The sequence below is a fragment of the Mustela lutreola genome, chromosome 7, assembly GCF_030435805.1.
Source record: "Mustela lutreola isolate mMusLut2 chromosome 7, mMusLut2.pri, whole genome shotgun sequence".
In the NCBI taxonomy this organism is placed as follows: Eukaryota; Metazoa; Chordata; class Mammalia; order Carnivora; family Mustelidae; genus Mustela; species Mustela lutreola.
The window spans coordinates 119429295-119455232 of record NC_081296.1 but is presented as its reverse complement, the minus strand read 5'-3'; the positions used below and the strand labels follow the sequence as shown (position 1 = coordinate 119455232).

General features: G+C 33.6%; 1 protein-coding gene across 14 annotated transcripts in view; it reads right to left on the bottom strand.

Annotated features, from left to right (window-relative positions):
• Positions 1-25938, bottom strand: part of GPHN (gephyrin) — a 641151-nt gene that overhangs the window by 281539 nt on the left and 333674 nt on the right. For all 14 annotated transcript variants that reach the window (XM_059182361.1, XM_059182360.1, XM_059182367.1 and 11 more), the window contains one exon: positions 14551-14645. In XM_059182361.1, the coding sequence (XP_059038344.1) occupies positions 14551-14645 (95 nt within the window). The remainder of the gene's footprint in view (positions 1-14550; positions 14646-25938) is intronic.

The window sequence follows — 25938 nt, the reverse complement described above, 5'->3', positions numbered from 1 at the left end:
TTAGAATAATTGGGATTCCAGAAGAAGAAGAAAGAGAGAGGGGAGCAGAAGGTATACTGGAGAGAATTATTGGGGAGAATTTCCCCAATATGGCAAAGGGAATGAGCATCAAAATTCAAGAGGTTCAGAGAACGCCCCTCAAAATCAATAAGAATAGGCCCACACCCCATCACCTAATAGTAAAATTTACAAGTCTCAGTGACAAAAAGAAAATCCTGAAAGCAGCCCGGGAAAAGAAGTCTGTAACACACAATGGTAAAAATATTAGATTGGCAGCTGACTTATCCACAGAGAACTGGCAAGCCAGAAAGAGCTGGCATGATATTTTCAGAGCACTAAACGAGAAAAACCTGCAGCCAGGATACTAGGCTATCATTGAAAATAGAAGGAGAGATTAAAAGCTTCCAGGACAAAAACTGAAAGAATTTGCAAACACCAAACCAGCTCTACAGGAAATATTGAAAGGGGTCCTCTAAGCAAAGAGAGAGCCTACAAGTGGTAGATCAGTAAGGAACAGAGACCATATACAGTAACAGTCATCTTAAAGGGAATACAATGGCACTAAATTCATATCTCTCAATAGTTACCCTGAATGTTAATGGGCTAAATGCCCCAATCAAAAGACACAGGGTATCAGAACAGATAAAAAACCAAAACCCATCTATATGTTGCCTCCAAGAAACTCATTTTAAGCCCGAAGACACCTCCAGATTTAAAGTGAGGGGGTGGAAAAGAATTTACCATGCTAATGGACACCAGAAGAAAGCAGGAGTGGCAATCCTTATATCAGATCAATTAGATTTTAAGCCAAAGACTATAATAAGAGATGAGGAAGGACACTATATCATACTCAAAGGGTCTGTCCAACAAGAAGATCTAACAATTTTAAATATCTATGCCCCCAAAGTGGGAGCAGCCAACTATATAAACCAATTAATAACAAAGTCAAAGAAACACATCAACAATAATACAATAATAGTAGGGGACTTTAACACTCTCCTCACTGAAATGGACAGATCATCCAGCAAAAGATCAGCAAGGAAATAAAGGACTTAAACGACAAACTGGACCAGATGGACATCACAGATATATTCAGAACATTTCATCCCAAAGCAACAGAATACACATTCTTCTCTAGTGCACATGGAACATTCTCCAGAATAGATCACATCCTCGGTCCTAAATCAGGACTCAACGGTATCGAAAGATTGGGATCATTCCCTGCATATTTTCAGACCACAATGCTCTGAAGCTAGAACTCAACCACAAAAGGAAGTTTGAAAAGAACCCAAATACATGGAGACTAAACAGCATCCTTCTAAAGAATGAATGGGTCAACAGGGAAATTAAAGAAGAATTGAAAAAAATCATGGAAACAAATGATAATGAAAATACAACGGTTCAAAATCTGTGGGACACAACAAAGGCAGTCCTGAGAGGAAAATATATAGCGGTACAAGCCTTTCTCAAGAAACAAGAAAGGTCTCAATTACACAAGCTAACCCTATACCTAAAGGAGCTGGAGAAAGAACAAGAAAGAAGCCCTAAGCCCAGCAGGAGAAGAGAAATCATAAAGATCAGAGCAGAAATCAATGAAATAGAAACCAGAAAAACAATAGAACAAATCAACGAAACTAGGAGCTGGTTCTTTGAAAGAATTAATAAAATTGATAAACCCCTGGATAGACTTATCAAAAAGAAAAGAGAAAGGACCCAAATAAATAAAATCATGAATGAAAGAGGAGAGATCACAACTAACACCAAAGAAATACAAACTATTATAAGAACATACTATGAGCAACTCTACGCCAACAAATTTGACAATCTGGAAGAAATGGATGCATTCCTAGAAACATATAAACTACCACAACTGAACCAGGAAGAAATAGAAAGCCTGAACAGACCCATAACCAGTAGGGAGATTGAAACAGTCATTAAAAATCTCCAAACAAACAAAAGCCCAGGGCCAGACGGCTTCCCGGGGGAATTCTACCAAACATTTAAAGAAGAACTAATTCCTATTCTCCTGAAACTGTTCCAAAAAATAGAAATGGAAGGAAAACTTCCAAACTCATTTTATGAGGCCAGCATCATCTTGATCCCAAAACCAGACAAGGATCCCATCAAAAAAGAGAGCTATAGACCAATATCCTTGATGAACACAGATGCGAAAATTCTCACCAAAATACTAGCAAATAGGATTCAACAGTACAGTAAAAGGATTATTCACCACGACCAAGTGGGATTTATTCCAGGGCTGCAAGGTTGGTTCAACATCCGCAAATCAGTCAATGTGATACAACACATCAATAAAAGAAAGAACAAGAACCATATGGTACTCTCAATAGATGCTGAAAAAGCATTTGACAAAGTACAGAATCCCTTCCTGATCAAAACTCTTCAAAGTGTAGGGATAGAGGGCACATACCTCAATATCATCAAAGCCATCTATGAAAAACCCACCGCAAATATCATTCTCAATGGAGAAAAACTGAAAGCTTTTCCGCTAAGGTCAGGAACACGGCAGGAATGTCCATTATCACCACTGCTATTCAACATAGTACTAGAGGTCCTAGCCTCAGCAATCAGACAACAAAAGGAAATTAAAGGCATCCAAATCGGCAAAGAAGAAGTCAAATTATCACTCTTCGCAGATGATATGATACTATATGTGGAAAACCCAAAAGACTCCACTCCAAAACTGCTAGAACTTGTACAGGAATTCAGTAAAGTGTCAGGATATAAAATCAATGCACAGAAATCAGTTGCATTTCTCTACACCAACAGCAAGACAGAAGAAAGAAATTAAGGAGTCAATCCCATTTACAATTGCACCCAAAACCATAAGATACCTAGGAATAAACCTAACCAAAGAGGTACAGAATCTATACTCAGAAAACTATAAAGTACTCATGAAAGAAATTGAGGAAGACACAAATAAATGGAAAAATGTTCCATGCTCCTGGATTGGAAGAATAAATATTGTGAAAATGTCTATGCTACCTAAAGCAATCTACACATTTAATGCAATTCCTATCAAAGTACCATCCATCTTTTTCAAAGAAATGGAACAAATAATTCTAAAATTTATATGGAACCAGAAAAGACCTCGAATAGCCAAAGGGATATTGAAAAAGAAAGCCAACGTTGGTGGCATCACAATTCCAGATTTCAAGCTCTATTACAAAGCTGTCATCATCAAGACAGCATGGTACTGACACAAAAACAGACACATAGATCAATGGAACAGAATAGAGAACCCAGAAATAGACCCTCAACTCTATGGTCAACTAATCTTTGACAAAGCAGGAAAGAATGTCCAATGGAAAAAAGACAGCCTCTTCAATGAATGGTGCTGGGAAAATTGGACAGCCACATGCAGAAAAATGAAATTGGACCATTTCCTTACACCACACACAAAAATAGACTCAAAATGGATGAAGGACCTCAATGTGAGAAAGGAATCCATCAAAATCCTTGAGAACACAGGCAGCAACCTCTTCGACCTCAGCCGCAGCAACATCTTCCTAGGAACAACGCCAAAGGCAAGGGAAGCAAGGGCAAAGATGAACTATTGGGATTTCATCAAGATCAAAAGCTTTTGCACAGCAAAGGAAACAACAGTTAACAAAATCAAAAGACAACTGAGAGAATGGGAGAAGATATTTGCAAACGACATATCAGATAAAGGACTAGTGTCCAGAATCTATAAAGAACTTAGCAAACTCAACACCCAAAGAACAAATAATCCAATCAAGAAATGGGCAGAGGACATGAACAGACATTTCTGCAAAGAAGACATCCAGATGGCCAACAGACACATGAAAAGTGCTCCATATCACTCGGCATCAGGGAAATACAAATCAAAACCACAATGAGATATCACCTCACACCAGTCAGAATGGCTAAAATCAACAAGTCAGGAAATGAGAGATGCTGGTGAGGGTGCGGAGAAAGGGGAACCCTCCTACACTGTTGGTGGGAATGCAAGCTGGTGCAGCCACTCTGGAAAACAGCATGGAGGTTCCTCAAAATGTTGAAAATAGAACTGCCCTATGACCCAGCAATTGCACTACTGGGTATTTACCCTAAAGATACAAACGTAGTGATCCAAAGGAGCATGTGCACCTGAATGTTTATAGCAGCAATGTCCACAATAGCCAAACTATGGAAAGAACCTAGATGTCCATCACCAAATGAATGGATCCAGAAGATGTGGTATATATACACCATGGAATACTATGCAGCCATCAAAAGAAATGAAATCTTGCCATTTGCGACAACATGGATGGAACTAGAGCGTATCATGCTTAGTGAAATAAGTCAAGCAGAGAAAGACAACTATCATATGATCTCCCTGATACGAGGAAGTGGTGATGCAACATGGGGGCTTAAGTGGGTAGGAGAAGAATCAATGAAACAAGATGGGATTGGGAGGGAGACAAACCATAAGTGACTCTTAATCTCACAAAACAAACTGAGGGCTGCTGGGGGGAGGGGGTTTAGGAGAAGGAGGTGGGGTTATGGACATTGGGGAGGGTATGTGCTTTGGTGAGTGCTGTGAAGTGTGTAAACCTGGCGATTCACAGACCTGTACCCCTGGGGATAAAAATATATGTTTATAAAAAATAAAAAATTAAAAATTAAAAAAAAATAAAATAAAAGACAGCCATTGTTAAGATTCCCAACTATATATTGTCTAGAAGAGACCTACTGTAAACATAAAGGTACATATAGGTTAAATGTAAATGGATATAGAAAAACATACCATGCTAACATTCATCTAGATAAGGAGGAGTAACTATATTAGTTTCAGGCATTTATGCTAAAGAAAGATATTTATAAGGATAAAGGATCAATTCCCCAAGAGTACTAAATGATCTTAATGTGCATGCACCTAACAACACAGTGTCAAACTTTGTGAGGTAAAAACTAAAAACTGCAAAGAGAAATAAGTCCACTATCGTACTTAAAGACTACAATACCACCTTGTCAGAAATGGATAGGTACATGAGTATCTGAGCAGAAAATGAGTAAGGACAAACTTGAACTCAACAACTGCAAATTGGGTATAACTGACATCTATAAGCTACTTCATCCAATAATGATGGGGTATACCTTCTTCTAAAGCTCATGTGAAACTTTCACCAAGGTAGACTTTCTGGGTCATAACACACACCTTAACAAATTTAAAAGGATAGAAATCCTACAGTTTCTACTTTCAGACCAGAATGGAATTAAACTAAAATTCAGTAACAGAGAAATGACTAGAAAATCCCAGAATATGTAGAGAATGAACAGCATGTTTTTTAAATAACACTTGGGTTAAAGAAGAAATATCCAGAGAAATTTTGAAATATTTTGAAGTAAGTAAAAATGAAAGGGGATAGAGGAATTGTCAAACAGGTGGAGGGGATTAAGAAGTACAAATTTCTAGTTATCACACAAATAAGACAAAGGAATCAAAATTTTAAGAAACAGTAGGGAGAGGGAATAAGGAGAAGAGGGAGAGATAGAAGGAGAGAGAGAAACTAAACTTTGAAATGCAGATAAAGCAGCACTTACAGGGAAATTTAGACCATCTAATACAAATATTACAAAAATAAAGATCTTAAATCAATCATCTGAATTTCTACCTTAAGAAAACAGAAAAATAAAAATAAAATAAATTCTAAATAAGCAAAATTGAAATAAGAAATAACAACAATGAGGGAAGAATAAGTGAAATGGAAAATTGGCAATTAATAGAGAAAATCTATAAAACCAAAACAACGTCTTTGATATTATAAATAAAACTGATAAGCCTCTAGCCAGGCTAAGTAAAAAAGAGAATATACAAATTACTAATATTAGAAATAAAAGAGGACATCACTACAGTTCCTATGCAAATTAAAAAAGACAAGAATACTTTTAACAACTCTATACCTGTAAATTGGATAACCTAGATGAAATGGATCATTATTTTAAAAATCCAATCTGCCAAAACTCACATAAGAAGAAATAGACAATCATAGGCCTATTAAATTCTATTAAGGAAATTAAGCCAAAGATTAATAATCTTCCAAACAGGAAGCACCAGACTTGGATGTATCCATAGTGAATTCTACCAAACATTTAAGGAAGAAATTGCCTCAATTGTCTATAATCTCTTAAAGAAGATGCAGGGGAAATACTTCTAAACTCATTCTATTAGGCTGGTATTACCCTAAGGCCAAATAAAGCAAAGACAATGGAAGAAAAAAACACAAAACTACACACCAATGTCTGCAAAAATCCTCAACAAAATATTAGCATAATGAATCCAATAATGTGTAAAAAAATTATACCCTGTGACCAAGTAGGATTAATTCTGGATATGCATGGCAGGTTCAACATTTCAAAATCAACTAATATTTTTCATCACAGGTAAAGAAAGAAAAGTCACATGATCATATCAATAGGTGCAGATCAAGCGTTTTACAAAATCCTAGACCCATTTGTGGTCAAAATTCAGTAAACTAGAAATAGTATGGACACAAGGGAAATGTCCTTAACGTGATTAAAAAAAAATCTATAAAAACCTACAGGTAACATATTACTTAATGGTGAGAAACTCAAAGCTTTCTTAGTAAGATTATGTATGGTATCCCCTCTCACCACTCCTTTTCAACACTGTACTGGAAATTTTAGCTAATGCAATAGGACAAGAAAAGGAAATAAAAGGTATACAAACTGGGAAGGAAAAAAACAAACTGCCTTTGTTTATAGATGACATGGGTCAACTATGTAAAAAAATCGAAATAATCATCAATAAAAAAACCTTCTGGAACTAATAAGTGATTTTAGCAGGGTTGCAGAATACGAAGTTAATATACAAAAGCCAATCATTTTCCTATACACCAGCAAGAAACAACTGAAACTTGAAATTAAAAGATGATACTAGTTACATTAGTAGTCCTCAAATGAAAAACATATAATCTAAAAGAAATCTGTGTAATAGCTATATGAGGAAAACTATCACTCAGTGAAATCAACAAAGAACTAAATAAAGCTCCTATCCCATGTTCATGAATAAGAAGACTGAATATTGTCAGAATGTCAGTTCTTCTCAGCTTGATCTGTAGATTCCACGGCATTTTGAACAAAAATTTCAGCAAATTATTTAATGGATATCTATAGACTGATTCTAAAGTTTCTATGAAGAGGCAACAGATTCAAAAGAGTCAACACAACACTGAAACAGAATGAAGTTAGAGGACTTATAGTTAACAGACTCCAATTCTTAATATAAAATTATAGTAATCAATATAGTGTAGTATTGGTGAAAAACGGCAAATAAATGAATGGAAGAGAATAGAGAGCCCAGAAATGTAGACACATTTAAATAGAGTCAACTGATTTTTTTTTTTGACAAAGGAGCAGAAGCAATATAACAGTGCAAAAACAGTCTTTTCAACAAATGGTTACTGGAACAACTGGACATCTACATGCAATAAAATAAAATCTAGATACTGACCTTATATCCTTCTCAAAAGTTAACACAAAATGCATCATAGAAAAAATGAAAAACATCTGTAGTCTCTCATTTCTTATGATACCTTGAGTTTTGTCACTTTTTTTGGGGGGGGTATCTTATAACTTCCTTAGAATTTTCTCTCTGAGAAATCTGTGAGGTCTAATTTGAAGCAGAATCCCTTGAGAGATGACTTACTTATGTCAATTGCTTAGGACATTTTCAACCCAAAGCTACTTTGAATTTTCCCTTGTTTGATACTTTTCATACTGCACAAGTAGTCACAACATGAGCCATCACAAGGTTATGATATAGAAGGGACAACAGCTGGACTTAACTCCCTTCCAAAGCTTTCAAGGCCGAGGAGACACTTGAAGGATCATTCTTAAAAAATACATGGAGTTGATCCTGTGCTCTAGATGTTATGATCTGTAAATGAATCAAAACTGCATAGAATTGCTATGCTCTGTGCAAGGATCTGAAGATACCCTAAGGAACTTGAAACATGTTATTCAGGTTGTGTATTATATGACTCATGATGAATGGGTCTGTTTCAGTGTTGTGTTGACTCTTTTGAATCTGTTGCCTCTCCATAGATAAGAAGAATGATAAAACTCTTATGGGGCTTATAATATATAGCAAACTATACTCGCTGGGTGAGGAAAAGTGTCAGCTTCTCTGCCTGAAGGTGGTCATTCACCCCAAGTCTGTCTCACTTGTCTTTTGTAACCTGGTGTACTTCCTCTGATTTTGAATCTGGATGTTGTACCTGAAGTTTTGTAGAACTGACCCAAGAAAATGTACATGCTGTGTATGTTGTATTTCCTATCCTAAAGTATTTTTTAAAAAAATTTTGATAAAATACACACACCATAAAATGTATCACTTTAGTTAATTTTAAGTGCATAGCTCATTGGCTTAATGATATTAAAGTTATTGTGCAACCGTCATCACTGTCCATCTCCAGAGCTTTTTTGTCATGCTATACTGATACTCTGTGCCCATTAAACAATAACTTCCTGTTCTACCCTTCCAGCCCCTGGTAACCATGTTCTACTTTCTATGTATTTGGCTATTCTAGATACCTCATGAGTGTGGTATGAGTGAAATGAGAAAATTCTCATCCTTTTTATGTCTGGCTTATTTCACTCAGCATGTGTCCAAGATTCATCCATTTTGTGTCATATATTAGCAGCTCATTCGTTTTTAAGGCTAATATTCCACTGTATGTGTATAACACATTTTGCTTAACCATTCATCTGTCAATGGACTTTAAGTAGCTTCCACGTTTTTGCTATTGTGAATAACGCCACTATGAACACTGGTATATAAGGATCTTTTGGTTCAAGTCAATGCTTTCAGTTGCTTTGGGTGTATATCAAGAAGTGGAATTACTTCACCATATGGTAACTCTTTTTAATTTTTTTTGAAAAACTGCAATAATGCTTTGAACAATGGCTATATCATTTTACTTTCTCACCAGCAATGTACAAGTGTTCCGATTTTTCCACAATCTTACCAACACTTGTTTGTTTATAATAGCTATCCTCATGGGTGTGAGATAGTATCTCATTGTGGTTTTGATTAACATATCTCCAATGATTAGTGTTGTTGAATACCTTTTCATGTGCTTATTGGCCACTTGTATATCTTTTTTGGAGAAATATTTATTCATTTTTAAATTTTTTTTGTGTGTGTGGGAGTTCTTTATATATTTTGGATATTAAATCCTTATCAGATATATGATTTTTAAATGCTTTCTCCCATTTTGCCATTTTACTTTGTTGATAGTGTCCTCTGAGGCACAAAGGTTTTAATGCTGATAAAGTCCAATTAAAAGCCTCTTTTTTGTTGCTGCTAGTAATGTTGGTGTCATATTCTAGAAAACCAGTGCCAATTCTAATGTCATGAAGCTTTTCCTAATGTTTTTTTGTCTATGAGTTTTATAATTTTAGTTCTTACATTTAGGTCTTTGATACATTTTGAGTTGATTTTAGTATATTTTGTTAGGTAAGGGGGAAACTCCATTCTTTTGCCAATGGATATCCAGTTCTCCCAGTATCATTTGTTGAAGACTGTCTTTATCCTTACTGAGTTGTCCTGGTACCCTTCTCAAAAATCATTTGACCTTATAGGAAAAAGTTTATTTCTGGCCTCTCTATTCTATTCCATTGGCCTAAAAATCTGACTTAATGCTTGTACAACTTTTTTGATTATTGTAACCTTGCAGTCAGTTTGGTATCAGGGAGCAGGAGTCTTCCTGCTTTGTTGTTTTTTCCAAGGTTGTTTTGTCTCTTTGGGGCCCCTAGAGAGTCCATATAAATTTTAGGATGGATTTTTCTATTTCTGCAAAAAAGTTATGTTGCTGTATTTTGATAGGGATTGAATTAAATCTGCAAATTGCTTTGGATAGTATTGACATCTTAACAATATTGTTTTCCAAACCATAAACAAGGAACTTACGTCCATTCATTTAAATCTTCCTTAATTTCTGTTAGCAAAATTTTACTTTTCAGTGTACACAGCTCTCACGTCCTTGATTAAGTTAATTACTAAGTATTTTATTCTTTCTGATGCAGTTTTAAGTTGAATTGCTTTCAAAAGTTCCTTTTTGCATCTTTCATTGTTATGAATGGGAACACAACTGATTTTTGTATATTGATTAAATATCTTTAACTCTGCTGAATATATGTATTGGTTCTAATTCGGTGTGTGTATATGAGAGAGAGAGAGAGAAAGAGAGACAGAGAGTGTGTATGTGTGTGTGTAGAATTGTTAGGTTTTCTACAAATAAGATAAAGACAAACATAAATTTACTTCTCCCTTCCCAATTTAGACCTTTTATTTCTTTTTCCTGCCTAATGTTTTGGCTATAATTTCTAATAGTATGTTTAATGAAAGTAGCAAAAGTGTGCATCCTGCTCTTATTCTTACTTTGGAGCAAAAAGTATTGTCTCTCACCATTATGATGTTAACTGTATGTTTTTAAATATAAGACTTAATTATGTTAAGGTAGTTTGCTTCTATTCCCAGTTTACTGAGTTTCATTAATATGAAAACACGCTGAATTTTTGTCAAATGCTCTTTCTGTATGTGGTATATTTCATTGATTGCTTTTCATATGTTGAAACAATCTTTGCATTCTAGTGATATATTTCACTTGCTCATGGTATATATTCCTTTTAATAAACTGCTGAATTTGTTTTGCTAGCATTTTGTTGAAGATTTTTACATCAATGTTCATAAAGGATACTTGTCTATAGTTTTCTTGTAGTTCTTTCTTGGGCGTTGGTATCAAGGCAATGCTGATCCCATAGAATTAGTTAGGAAGTATTTCCTTTTTTTTCCATTTTTTGGAAGAGTCTGAGAAGGTGACTGTTTTCCTTTAAATGTGTGGTATAGTTCTCCAGTGAAGCCATCTAGTACAGTCATTTTATTTGTAGGTTAAGTTTTTGATTACTGAATCAATCTTATTATTCATTACAGATCTATATGATTTTCTATTTTTTTCTGATTCTATCTGAGTAGGTTTTGTGTTTGTAGGAATTTTTCCATTTTATCTAGGGTATCCAACTTATTGACATACAGTTGTTCATGGTATTCTCTTATAGTCCTTTTTATCTCTATGGAGTTGGCAGTAATGTCCTCATTTTGTATTCTGAGTTTAGTAATTTGAGTCCATCTCATTTTTTTCTTGGTCAATATAGATAAAAATTTCAGTTTTGTTGATCTTTTCAAAGAGTCAATATTTAAACTGATTTTTCTTTATTATTTTTCCATTTCTATTTTATTTATTTCTGCCTTAATCTTTATTATTTTCTTCCATCTGCCAGCTTTGGATTTAATTTGTTTTTTGGTCAAGTTCCTTAAATTTTAATGTTATGTAGTTGTTTCCGAGATCCTTTTTTTTTTTTTAAAGCTTTCATTTATTTGTCAGAGAGAGAGAGCGAGCAAGTGAGCACAAGCAAGGGGGAGTGACAGGCAGAGCGAGAAGCAGGCTCCCCACTGAGCAAGGAGCCCAGTGCAGGACTCAGTCCCAGGACTCTGGGATCATGACCTGCCCCAGAGGCAGATGCTTAACCAACTGAGCCACCCAAGCATCTCATGAGATTTTTTTTTTTTTTGAGATTTTTTTTTTAATGTAAAAAAGAAGAGTTTTCTTTCTTAACCCATTTACAGCTATAACCTTCCCTGTTAGCATTGCTTTCTGTGAATCAGTTAAATTTGGTAGGAGACACAAAGCCAGAAGACAGTGGAAAAATATTTTTTAAAGTGCTGAAAGAAAATGACAGCCGATCTAGAATTCTGTATCTAGTGAAAATATCCTTCAGAAATGAAGGTAAAATAGGTAAAGGTAAAAGATATTTCCAGAAGAAGTAAAGTTATTAGAAGGTTATGTCAGCAGACTTGCTCTCAGCCAATAACAACACAACAGTGATCAACACTTAAATAAGACTTATAAATTAGTTCTTGTTCTAAGCAATGTATATGAATTCACCTAAACAAAAAATGTTAGTACTATTAACATCCTCATATGTAGATGAGGAAAAAAGTCCTTCAAAAATGTTAAGTAGCCAGTAAATAGTAGAGCCAGAATGGAACCCAAGCAGTCTGGCTTCAGAGAAGATGGTCTTAACTATTACTTGATACTATCTTATAACTGACTTGCACAAAAAAACTGGAGGATATTTCATCACAAAGATGAAAACCATTTTAAACAGATTTAGTAATTAAAAAAAATTTTTATTTAATGCTACTCTCTAGAGATAAAAATAGGAAGGCAAGGTAACAATTTTGATATATTACTTTGAAAAAAATTCTATAGAATTAGGATGAAACACTGATTTATCAACAGTAATTATAACAATAAACATTTTTTGAGTTCTTACTACGTGTTAGTTGTTTTGGAATCTGAGGATATAAAAATGAATAAGAGAAAAGTTCCTGTTCTTAGGGATTTCATACAAATTAGGCGATAAAAATAAGTACATAATTACAAATACAGCATGTGCTATAATAGAAGCATGTACAAAGCCCAAAGTACATACAAGGAGAAAATGCTGTAGAAAGGAGGCATCGATATAATCATGGCTGTTTTAAAACGGTAATATTTAAAAAGACCTAGAAAATGTTCACAAAAAAATGAACATTTGGGAAAATATTCAATTTCTTATGCATAACTCACATAGACTACTCTCTCTGTTTTAAATTTGTAAATAAACTGAGTTTAGTCAGCAATGAACAGAAAAAAAAAGCCAAAAGAATCTGTTACCATGTTGTATATTTACTGTAATTTTCAAAGCCTTCAGCATAAAGATGATGGACTTATTCCAAAGTACTTAGAATCAACTCCTGCTGATTAATTTTCCATTCACTCAGCAGTCCAGTCCTCAGCCATTATGTGGATTCAGAAGGGAGAAGAGGAATTAATCCAGGAAAATCTTTCAAGAAAACAAAAAGTGCTATTTCTATACAGGATCAAGAAAGCTCTAAAGAGTTACTTTAACAGCTACAAAGAATGATTTCTCCAGCTAAACTGTGGGATTCTTAAGGTGAGGATTCTTAATTTTCTTTCTATCCTTAGTATCCCTGATGGTTAATATGGGGGCCTAGCAAACAGAGTATTATTACGTTTGCTGAATTAGATTTTTATTGCAAAAAGAGATGAAGTTCAATTTTTTCTTGATTATATCCTTGCATGCCAAGAAAGAGTTCTTTTATTTTCAAAGGCACTACTTAATTCCATAGAGAAAAGGGATCAAATGTGACCCTTGATCTCAGAAATATAGGTAATATAAGTATAGTTTAAAAAAGAGAAGCATGGGGCATCTGAGTAGAGCAGTCGACTCTCACTTTTGGCTCAGATGTGATCTCAGGGTCATGAGATCAAGCCCCACGTTGGGCTCTGTGCTCAGCATGGAGTCTGCTTGTGTCTCTCTCTCCTTCTTTCTGTGCCCTTCCCCACTATACTCTCTGAAAAAAAAAATAAAATCTTACAAAAAAAAAAAAAAAAAAGAAAAGAAAAGAACAGCATGAAAGAATCAATGTAAGTTCCTTAAAGATCAGCATGGACTTTTAAATTTAAAATTTCTACATACTATTGTAATTCTTTTTTGCTCTTACTTAAATTAAATGTTATAGTACCTGTAACAGCAAAAAGAATATAGTAACTAATGACCAATTCACATTTTCCTGTAGTTGTGCTTCAAGTGTCTGTTATTAATGGGATATAAACCCTGTCTAAGTAACAGAAAAGGCATTTTGATTCATATTCCATGTGTTATTAGATATACTTAGTTTTGTATTCATATTGCACATAGGATGAATAAATGGTTATACATAATGATTATGAAACCATGCAATTATAAAGTTGCTGTGTATTTTTAGCTTGCTCTGAGATCAACTGCCTATTATTCAATGGTCATTAAATCAACAAATTCTCACTGAGTTGGTAGGTCGGTCTTTAATTTAAATGATGTATGTTGTCATTATTAAAGGAGATTTTAATCTAACAGTTAGTAAAACAATAACGTCACACAGGGAATGGATGTTAACATCTATGTCAATAAAGGTATAATGTTAAATATACTAACATAATATACTACCAATATATTATCAATGCAGCTTCTTTTTATGACCATACATGAATATGCCTATTTACAAATTGCTAACATGAGAATAACTTACTGAAAAAAACCCTCTACTGTTTTATTAAATTAGCATTTGATGACAATTAATGAATGTTAACTGATGATTATAAATAATCACACACAAAAATAATTTTACATCTTAGTAAACTGAACTCTTTGCGTTAGGATTGATACCTTTTAGCAAATTATAATATTTTCTAAAAGTTTAAACATAATATTAAAAAAAAAAAACTTGAAGGAAAATGGTCAAGATTTACCTACATAGGATACTAGGACTCTTAACTCTGGGGAAAAAAAAGGGAGCAAATTTAAGTGTTATTGACTGAAATTTCTTACATTTATCAGTCTATTGTAGTGACTAGTGGTATGGAATTAATTTTCTTTGCAACATGTTAATGACTTTCTTACCTAGAGAGCATGCCCAGAGGTGTAACATTAAGTGATCCCATCAGCATTGCCAGGGCCATCCCTGGCGCTTCCCGTTCTATTACTTCTTTTGTGGCCTGAAATTAAAGATTAAATAGCAGACTGAGTGAAAGTAGCCAAAAAGAAGGAAGGCAGAGTAGTAAAATTAACCAAAATAATTATAAATCGTGCTTCCTATAGACCATACTTTGTAGTTCTCCAAACATTGTTTTTAAGGTATCAAGACTCAGTTCTTTGGGATCAGTGAATAAAAGCTGAGAACGAGCATATCCAGGGAACTTTATATATTAGCAGACCCTTCTTATCTCTTATAACTCAGAGGTTTTGATGTAAGTCTCATCTAATAACCTAAATTTTAAGATGTAGCCTTAGATTGCTATAATAGCTCAACTGATATTCATAGGGCAAGAAATAGGGTACTTTTTGACCATTACCTATGAAATAATTACTCCCTAAAACCTGAGATCATTTTGTGTCTCTCCCATCTCTATGATTTTATGATATAATCATTAAAGTGAACTCAGGAAGTCACCATGTCAACTTTCTCATGTATTGGGTAGAAGAAAACTCAAGTTACCATCTTCTATATTTTCAATACAAATTACATATCTTGTTATATTAAAAAAGAATCAATGAAGTGATAGGCTTTCATTATACAACATAAGTTTTAAGATAGGGCGTTCTCAAGACAAGTGTGGTTAAACCTGAAATAAGAGAATGAAGACAGGAAAATTTAATTTTCTAAAGGTCAATCAAAATAGGTATATATTTATATTGTGATGGTAAAGATATGCTTTAGGCTAAAAGTTATGTGTGAAATACATGATCAAATCCATTACTAATTCTCTATTACTATAGATGTTAACATGTTACAATAATTGGGAGCAATATAGGAAGAAAGCTCGCAAAATAAACTATTCCAGTAAGTAAGAAGAAAGACAAATGAAATAAAAGGCAAATTATGGAGGAATTTAGAGAAAGGCTGATTTTTTAAGTATTTTATTAGAAGTAGTAGGACAGTATTAAATAAGATTGTAGTTCTGGGCAAAATTTAGGTTAAGGACTTGGCAAAGTAAAACGCATCAAGTATGTGTTAGATGCTGGTCAATCTTATAAATTTTTAAGATGCATATAAATTAGTTATTGATACCTTATAATTATATAGAATAAAGAATTACCAGAATTAATGTGATCTATTGGTCCACTGAATCCCAGCATATTGCAGAATTTAACAGTGGCAGAAATTCTAAAGAAATACTAACACAGGGCGGGGAGGAATAGGGTGGCTGGGTGATGGATCTTGGGGAGGGTATGTGCTATAGGAAGTGCTGGGAATTGTGTAAGACTGAGGATTCACAGACCTGTAACCCTGCAGCAAGTAATACATTATATGTTAATAAAAAAATTTTTTAAAAGGAAATTTTAACACTACCATTATGATTTTCAATAAAACCTGCCTTAAAAATAGAAAGTTTTTAAATTCTCTAAGAGATTCTTAAATTCCTAAGTTTGGGAGTTAATTCCTTTCATTTAAATATATAGCTAAGAAATGACAAGCTAGCATTATACAGAATCTATTGTTTTCCAAATTAAAATTATCTGGTATGATTTTGAGGCCTCCTGAAAAGAAAAACTATTTCTTTATTACAAACTGCTTTATTGATGTTTATAACTTTTTTAAGAGACTGTAAAATCTTAGCATCTAAAAAAAATCAAGCCTGTAATATTGCTGAGAACAATCTTAAAAGAATTCTTTCAATAGGGCTTGAAAAAGTCACATAAACAATGTTCAACATTTAGTGAATTTGGGATCACGTAAAGATGATGTACTCCAACGTGTATCAGCACACTTTATTTAAGGGCAAATGAAAAAAATATAAAAATAGCTGAGAAGTTTTTCACTTAAATAGATACTTCAAATAACAACATTTAACCATCCATACAACAAATATTTATTAAGCATCTACTATGTACTAGGTATTATTCTAGGCATTGATGTTACAGTCGTGATAAAACACTTCTAAGAGTGTGTAAATTTAGTGTCATCTACTACATGAAAAAACTGATTGACAAATTAAATATGAGAATTACCTACAAGAGATGCAATTCACTAATTTCTATAGATTCTCTAAAAGACATCATCAGATTTGGTCGGTCCACAGTGGTCTACCTAGAATGCCTTTTCTCACTTTCCAAAGAATTGTTTTATTGTATGCAAGTGGATCCAATAAAACGGTTCAGTGAAACTCGCATTTGTATCGGGAAGTGTTTGAGACCATTATATACCACATTTCTCTGTGATCCTCTTTAGGAAGAGCCATTGGAGAAACTTCTTTAAGTGTCATTCCTAGGAATTGGTACTGCTCTGTGCCACCACTTTTTTTTTTTTTTTTTTTTGTCTTTCTAGAAAATTGTAATGCTTGTGAATCAAGTTACCCTTGAAAACAGAGACAAATCTAAGGACACTTTCTAGTACAGAATACAGCTTACTTTCATCTTATTTTTCCTTGCCTTATTTCCCCACATTTATTTTATTAAAAGTTCTGTTGTATTTTGCATATTTGGGCAAACCATCCTAAATATTTTTCAGAGTATTAATAACTGTATGGATGATGGGTGGATGGATGAAAAAAATATTCTTTACACAGAAGTCTTCATCTTTTTCTAAACATAATTTAGGGATTACAATTAATAATGGTGAACCTTCTAAATAATTTGGGCCTATAGACACAAATTTTCTTTATTTGAGAACATAAAAGGAAAGTATGTACTGTGGTGATGCCATTAAAAGGCACCAGTGTCTACAGTGGTGAGTGCTGAAATTGTTAGACTCTTTGTAGGACTAGACACAAATCAACCTCTTTGATAAGGTATTCTAAATAATGCATGAAATAATCTTTTTTTTACATCTACATCTACATCAAAAATAGCATTTCCATAAAACACCAGAACTCTCCTATTTCCTTTTTAATTTTCTTGTCCTCTAAAGCTGTTTGGTGTAACAGAAAGATCACCATCTATGAAGTCAGACAATGCCAGCACACAGTTAAGCTTCACGAGAGCAAGAGCTGGATGGGTTGCAGCACCTAGCACAGTGCCCAACATACAATATGTATACTCAATACATATTTGTTGAATAAAAGGATGAATAAATGAGCCAATATAGGTTTGAAACCCAGTTCTATTATTCAGTTTCTCTGTGAATTAGGACAAAATATTTAACCTCTTGGGGCTTCAGTGTACTTATGAATAAAATGGAGATAATAATAAAACCTACCTACATTTTATGAGAATTAAATCACCTAGCATAGAATAGGCATTCAATACATGTCAATTCTCTTTATGCCTCTTCTTTCCAAGTCTCCTTATATCCTTGCAGTTTTGATTATACCAGTTAGAGAACAGGAACAATACAAAAATCCAGAAACCAAACCTAGAAAACAGTGGTTGAGAAGCAAACATGAGGGGAAAGAGAACGGAGAGCAAAAATCTAAATGTAAGCACACTGGCAAGTGGGGAATAGGGAGTAGAATACTGAAATACTGGATCTAAGGCAATAAGCAACCAAATGAAATGCTGGAATTGGAAGATAGACAGGAGGGGAAGAGCTGGGTAAAAACATCTATAAGCTATAAATGAAAAGGTACAACTAGAAGGCAAAAAGCAAGGGAATAAAACTCAATTTAAAATAAAATGAGGGGTGCCTGGGTGGCTCAGTGGGTTAAAGCCTCTGCCTTCGGCTCAGGTCATGGTCCCAGGGTCCTGGGATCAAGCCCCGCATTGGGCTTTCTGCTCAACAGAGAGACTGCTTCCTCCTCTCTCTCTCTGCCTGCCTCTCTGCCTACTTGTAATCTCTGTCTGTCAAATAAATAAATTCTTAAAAAAACTAAACTAAAATAAAATAAAATGAGAAAACACTATCAAAATTCCTAGAAAATAGAAATAGTAGAATGCTTTTAATAAATGTAGTTTTATCGGTACCTGTTAATGAACAGATGACATGTATTCATTATCAGTAGGGTATTTATAATCAATGGCAAAAAAGAATGCCATTAAAAGTCTGAATTTTTTTTGAAATTTTTTCTTAATTAGCTTAAAATTGTTTCTAACTTTCTTATACATTATTTATTTATCAAATTCTTTTTTTCCTTGAGGAATAGCAGAAGTTGATATTCCTACTTCATATATAATCTTTTCTGAACCACTGGAGTTCAAAATAATAAGGTTTAATGGATTTACAACATTTCATCTTTAACTTCTAAATACTTTCTAAACTAGGAAAGTTATAAAATACTTTCTAAACTATGAAACCGCCTATGGAAAATCACTTAATGTGATCTTTTTCTTTTATCAATGACACTTTCCAGGTAACATTAAAGTCCAAAAGTGACTCGAAGACTGTTCAAATTGCAAAAAAAGCATGTCATAAACAATGATTTTATAGCCCAGAGAACCTGTCAATGAAATTTAGATCCATTTTAATTTCATAAGAAAAGAATCTTAAAAAATGTTATTGCTAACAGGCAATGATATTTAAATGTGTATAGGACACATATTAGCTAAATGTAAATGTGATAAATTCCTTATACTCATGGTGACTTGAAAAACTACTTAGTATAGCACTTTTATTTATTTTTCTAGACATATTTTTGTCAACAGAGTATAATCTATATATTAATACTTATATGCTTGTTACTTGACTATATAATTTTAATAAAATGTCCTAACAATTACTGCACTGCCTTCTACCGATTAAATAATCTTAAACTTTGAAATGCCATCTAATAATGTTACTAATAATGTTATTCATAATGTTATTCTATCAAGGTAGTATATGGTGAGAGAAGTGGTTCTCAGTGTTGAGCATGCATCAGAATCTCCTAAAAGCCTTGTTAAACACTGACTGCTGGGTCCCACCCAGAGATCAGAGATTTTGATCAGAAAGTGGTTGGGGCCTCAAAATGTACATTTCTAACAAGTTTCCAGGTTGTGCTTGTAATGCTGGTCAAAGGACCACACTTTGAAAATAGCATTGCAGATGGAAGGAATGCCACTTATCTAATCTTCATGATTACCTTATATTCAGCTTTGTAAAGTAGACTGAAATATCTGTGAAGAGTCTTGTGTGTGTGTGTGTGTGTGTGTGTGCGTGTAGTATTTACTAGAGTAAATATAGACTTACTGAGGAGGTAAATTACATAAAAAATAGGCAGTTTAATGACAGCCTTAAATTTTCCTTAATTTATCGATTAAAGGGCAAACACATTAATTTTATTTTACACTTTAAAGAAGAGTTATAATAAACTAACCATTCAGAGCTTGTCTCTATAATTATCCTTTGGTACAAAGAAGCTACCTTAAATAAATTTCTTTTCTCAGGACTATACATGATGGATAAAACTTGTACATGACTAACTCCTAGAGATATTCAAGGAGCACCAGCTATACATCTACTCCTTTTTTCTCTCATTTAAGAAACAGAGCAGGGGAGCCTGGGTGGCTCAGTGGGTTAAGCCTCTGCCTTCAGCTCAGGTCATGATCTCAGGGTCCTGGGATCTGGCCGTGCATGGGGCTCTCTGCTCAGCAGGGAGCCTGTTTCCCCCCTCTCTCTGCCTGTCTCACTGCCTACTTGTGATCTCTGTCAAATAAATAAATAAAATCTTAAAAAAAAAGAAAAAGTAACAAAGCAGAATGGAAGAGTCACATTATTCTAAGGGCAGCCTTGAATTTATTCTAATTAATTAAAATAGTAATTTACATATTTTGTTAATTTTAAATTAGTTGGAAACACCTTTCAACCAATCATAACACATCGGTGTATCATAACATGTGATTAAGTGATTAAAGGTTACTGTTAAACAGGAGAAGTTGCAATCAGGGAATGAAGGTAGTTATCTCAGTTTTACTTGGAAGATATGATCTTATTTATTTATTTATTTACCTCAGTTTTTAGCCTTCTTAACTATTTACATCTTCTTCCACTCCTGGACATAGAAAACTTCAAAATGGAGATAATCCCATTTTGTTTTTCAGTTAAAGTTACAGAGTGTTTAAATAAAATCTTGGTATGTTGACAGATCAAAGGAGACAGTTTAATTGTACAGAGGAAACATGAAAGAAAGTAAAAATTTAAGTACTGCATCAATGTCATCTTCCATTCTGTTCAATGAACATACACTTTGTAGTGAGCATGAGATGCCAAGACTACCACAATTGAAAATCAGTTCCCCATTAAGTGTCATAGAGTTAGCATATGACCATGCTAAGTAAGGTTCTAATGTTTAAAGATAAGCATTTCTTGTATAGTATGGCCCATAAAGCTAGCCAACCAATTTATCTAGTTCAACCAAAGGATTTATTTATCTTTTAAAATTATTTTTTAAAAAATTTTATTTATTAGAAAGAAAGAGAGTGAGAAAGAGAGAGCACATGAGAGAGAGCAAGAGTGAGAGCAAGAGGGGTAGAGAGAGCAAGGAGAGAGAGCAGGGGCAGAAGGAGAGGAAGATAATCAAATTATCAAAAAAAAAATCAGGGAATTCAGATGAGAAAATTATTTGTATAACAGATATTCATGAGAATACTTATCTTCATATTCCACGTGTATAAATAGCAGTACTTTACATCTCATTGTAGGAAAGGTGGAAGAATAGTGATATTTCTATGGATTATTAGTATTTTTTATATGCAGAATATACATTTACTCATTTTTGGCATTATGTGAAATACAATAAAAATTATCAAATTAATGTTTGATAAAGGAAGAAAAATAGCTCACTGCGTAGAAAAAAAAGTTGTAAAGTTTAAAGTGTTGGCTCATATATCTTTTATTTTTATTTTTTTTAAGATTTTATTTATTTATTTAAAAGAAAGAGAGAGATACCATGGGGGGGGGAGAAGCAGACTCCCTGCTGAGCAGGGAGCCTGTTGTGGGGCTCAAATCCAGGACCCTGGGATCATGAACTGAGCCAAAGGCAGGCACTTAACCAAGCACTCCTTCATATGTCTTTTAATCTATTTAGGAAAAAATCTTACTCATTCATGCTCCTCAGAAGAGATCTATAGATACAGGAAAATACCCCATTTCTCAAATCTGAAGAAAGATGAAGTTGAAAGATGATATAATTTGAAATTATACTAAAAGGGGACTGTCTAGTTAGTCAACTGATGAGAACATTACCCAGTCTCTATTGCCACTACTCCAGAGTTTTTAGAAAAATTTTTTCAATGTAGTTAGTAGTGTATAATATAAACAGAGAAATAACAGCTGCCTTAAAAAAAAAAAAATCTATACATTGAATTTCTACTTTACTAATGATGACACATAAGTACTTGGTATACCTAAACCAATGCGAATTTTAGTATTCATATAACAACATAACTAACTGTGCTTAAACATACTAATTGAGAATAAAAGCTCCTACTTTAGGCTTATATGTAGTACTTGCAAATGGCTCACTGCCAACTGATTTTCAAAAGCCTAAAACTTTGCTCTTTTGCCCTAAAATGTAATAATTCTCACTGTGGCCTCTTTATATAGTATCTACATTAAGCACATGTAATTATTACGTTTAAAGTTCTCATTCTGCAAAACTAGATTCTCACCAAAATAGGCACATGTGATAAAGTGAGGGGAATAAGAAATAGGTGAAGTAAAGGAAGCAAGATGAGTGGAAGACCTGCTGAGAGAGAAAAAAAGCAGAAACGGCTCCTTTCTATTTTAATTATTATTATAAAATGTTGTATTTTGTCATCTCATACCACCCTCAGTTTTAAAATTAGAAGCCAACTGGGAAAGGAGAAAATGAGTAAGTCCTTCCTAAAAAGAAAGAAATCCAATATTTCTGTTGTTCTGAGATAAATTTAACTAAGTTCCATTAGTAAAGATGAGAGAAAAATATATACACTTAAGTATTTAGAGCTTATGGCATGCTGTAGCTTGAATTAAACAAGTTGCTCTACAGTTTTGCTCATCTAAAGAATGATCATAAAGCTACTAATGATGAGGGAACAGAAGGCTGGCTGAGGACAAAGCTAAAGGTTGACACCCTGCAACTTGCCCCCACCCCCACTCCTTGGGTGGGAAGTATGTGACATTCTTTAGGGATCTCCCAACTATCTTAATATTAATAACTTGCTAAGAAGGGGAAAAGGGCCTTGACAATGGCAAGGCATCTGGTATCCAGTATGTTGTAGGTCCTCTTTAGCATATGAAAGTTCTTTTGAAATCTCCCTTTTTCCTTACCTCCCTCAACCCCATCTTACATAACCTGCCACCCCTCACAAGTTCAGGGCAGCTCTTTCTGATCATGGGTTCTGTCCCCAGGCTTTCATAAACTACCATTTTGCACCAAATGTATCTCAAGAGTCCCTTCTTGGTCAAGGGCTCCGGACTCTACCCCACTGAACCTTACTTACCTAATTCTAAAACTTCATCAGTAATGTCTCAGTTTATAATCAGGCTTTTTACTTACCATCTATAACCTAAGACTCCTTCATTGCTCACATACTAAATGAATATCAGCTTGTGTTTTTCTGCCTCTGGGAATTCATCTCTCACTTTTCAGTTCATAAAAAAGGTTAATGATATTTGTTACTCTTCTTACAAAACTAAAGTGTTAAAACTATAAAACATTTTTAGCTAATTGAAAGGATATCACAATATAATGCTGGTATGATAACTAATATATTATATTAAGTTTAGAATGCTCTGACAAAGGCTCTTATTTCTCTTACTACATTGAAGAGCTAAACACAAGTAATATTTTTTTAACTATATAATTCAATAATTATAAGTTTTTATTTATGGGCTTTTCTTATAAAACACCTACTGATATCTTCTATTTAAATTGTTAACGTATTCCTGCATTACATAATACAGAGGAGTTTTATTACTTCTCTTTTTATAAATTCTATGACTAATTCAATGCCACAGGGTAAATCAACAGAAAACTCCAGAAAGGATCTCAGACCTATAGACTCTGATCTGAACTTAATCCATTAATCTATTATTATATGCTTTCAGTTTATAAGCCATTGCACCCTTTGGACACAGAAATGATCTTTTTTCCTTCTGCTTAAATGCAATAAAACATATAAAATACTTAGTATTATTCCAATACATATCAAATACTTAAGAAACGTTAGGTACTATTATTTATAATAAAACATAAATCTAAAGTTACCTATGTTGTAGAAATTGTTATCACCAAAGCAATGGTGAAAACTTAATAGTTCTATAAGAAAGAGTGCAGAATAGAAGCTATCAAAGGAGTATATCTCCTCTGATTTTGAAAGTGTATGGATTACCAGAAGATGTCTGAAAAATGCAACATGCAAGCAACTATCTTAAAAACTTAGTGAAGAATTATCAAGAGTAGCAGTTTTGAAGACACTGATTACCATGAAGATAGCCTTGAACATTACCATACCTCTGAAGGAAACTGGGAAAAGAATGTGAGAAGATAGAAAATATCTTTTGAATGAAAAACAGCTAATAATACCTCTTGATTTATGCTTTTGCCTCAGTCCAACAGAAAAGAACAATGTAGGGGTATCTATCTGGGTTTCACAATCAGCTAAGTGTCTGGCTCTTGATTTCAGCTCAGGATACAATCTCAGGGTTGTGGGATCAAGCCCCACCTTGAACTCTGTGTTCAGCACATTGTCTGCTTGTCCCTTTCTCTCTGCTCCCCTCCCCTGACTCTCTTAAATAAATAAATAAATAAAATCTTGAAAGAAAACAGCAATGTGATTATGTACCTAAGCAAAGATGAAAAAAATGTGTCTATAACTTTATATTAATTTTTATATTTCCCTAACATTAATACACTAAAAATTAAAGCTATAAAAACAACAGTTGTTAGGATGGGAATAAGACTCAGGTAGTGAAAAATAAGGTAACATAAAGAGGCAATGCTCCACTCAATTCAAGTTAACAGTCCTTTTTTCATATTAAACACAGGGGTCTTAACATACTTATTTTCCATCAGCTATTATTATACTTCATAGTAGAAAAATTTAGTTTTTAAGAGCCTCCACATATACAAGAATGAATTTAAAAAATTCAGTTGAGTTACAACCTGGAAGAAATAAAAAAGGAAGAAGATATTATTTATTAAATAAAATTGCCATATATTAGAGGAAGGAATTCTTTACCTTTATTTTATTGAAACAAAAATCTCTTAATAAGAAACTTAAAAATAACCAGAGGCCTAATTTTTAAACACTTCTAAAAAGAAGTACAGCTATCCTTTGCCCCTGAAAAAGGTATAACCACAGAAATGTAAAAATAAAATCATAAATATAAAAAATCTTAGAAAATTAAGTAATAGTTTTCACATATACTCTAATTTGAAAAACATGTATAAAAGAACTATTTTATTCTATGAGGTTCTTCCAAGGAATCATTATTATTATAGACTTGTGCACATACACACATACATACACACACACTTTTTTTTTTTTTTTTTTTTTGGTTTGGAATTTGGGGTTAATATCTCCAAATCAGGATCTGTAATTTAATCTTTGAGGATTGCCAACTCTTTCAGAACATTTACTTAGCTATCCAAATGAAGCCTATGTTGCCTAAAGACTGAGATTTAAGAAAAGTCAAACTAGAGTTCATCACTGAAGAAAAAAATTACACTGCATAAAATGAGGCTAATGCACACATTTCGTAGGGTTGGGACTGAATTCTCCCAGTCTGGTCTATGGGAAACTGAACAGTTGACTTTATTAGGGCAGACGTTAGGAATGAGAGGAAGTTGGTTGTATCTACTGGCATTAAACAAATCCCATCATCTAGTCAGAATGTGTAGAAATGATCATGCTTATCAAGATACATACCAACATACACACACAGCCATGAGGTTTTTCCTCTTTCAATGTTACCTTGGTGCTCATTTTAGCCCAATGATATGCTCTAGAAATTGTACCCCTAAATTCACAAGAATCAACCAACAAAGGATATTAAAAAAATCAGATTCTGTTTATTTTTTAATTTAGGTTTTTAAAACAAACCTGAAAAATTTGGTAACCAAGCAATATTATTTTATATTAAGATAATTATGAACATGTTAACTCGGGCCCTCTCTTCACATAAAAAAATTAAGTACCCAAGAGCAGAGGACACCCAATGAAGCAACATTAAGTGGGGCAGATGGAAACTCATTTTGCTCAGAACCACAATAGGAAGGATAGACTTTTATACCTATCAGAATTTGCCTCTAGGGAAAGTACAGAAAACAAAGAAATAGGTGGAGGTATGGGGAATGGCAAGACTAGATTCTGTCATATCCTGGTTTCCCAGTTTGTTTGTTTTTTTTCCTTAATGCAAATTGCCCAGAAGCTATGATTTTTTAAATTAATTTA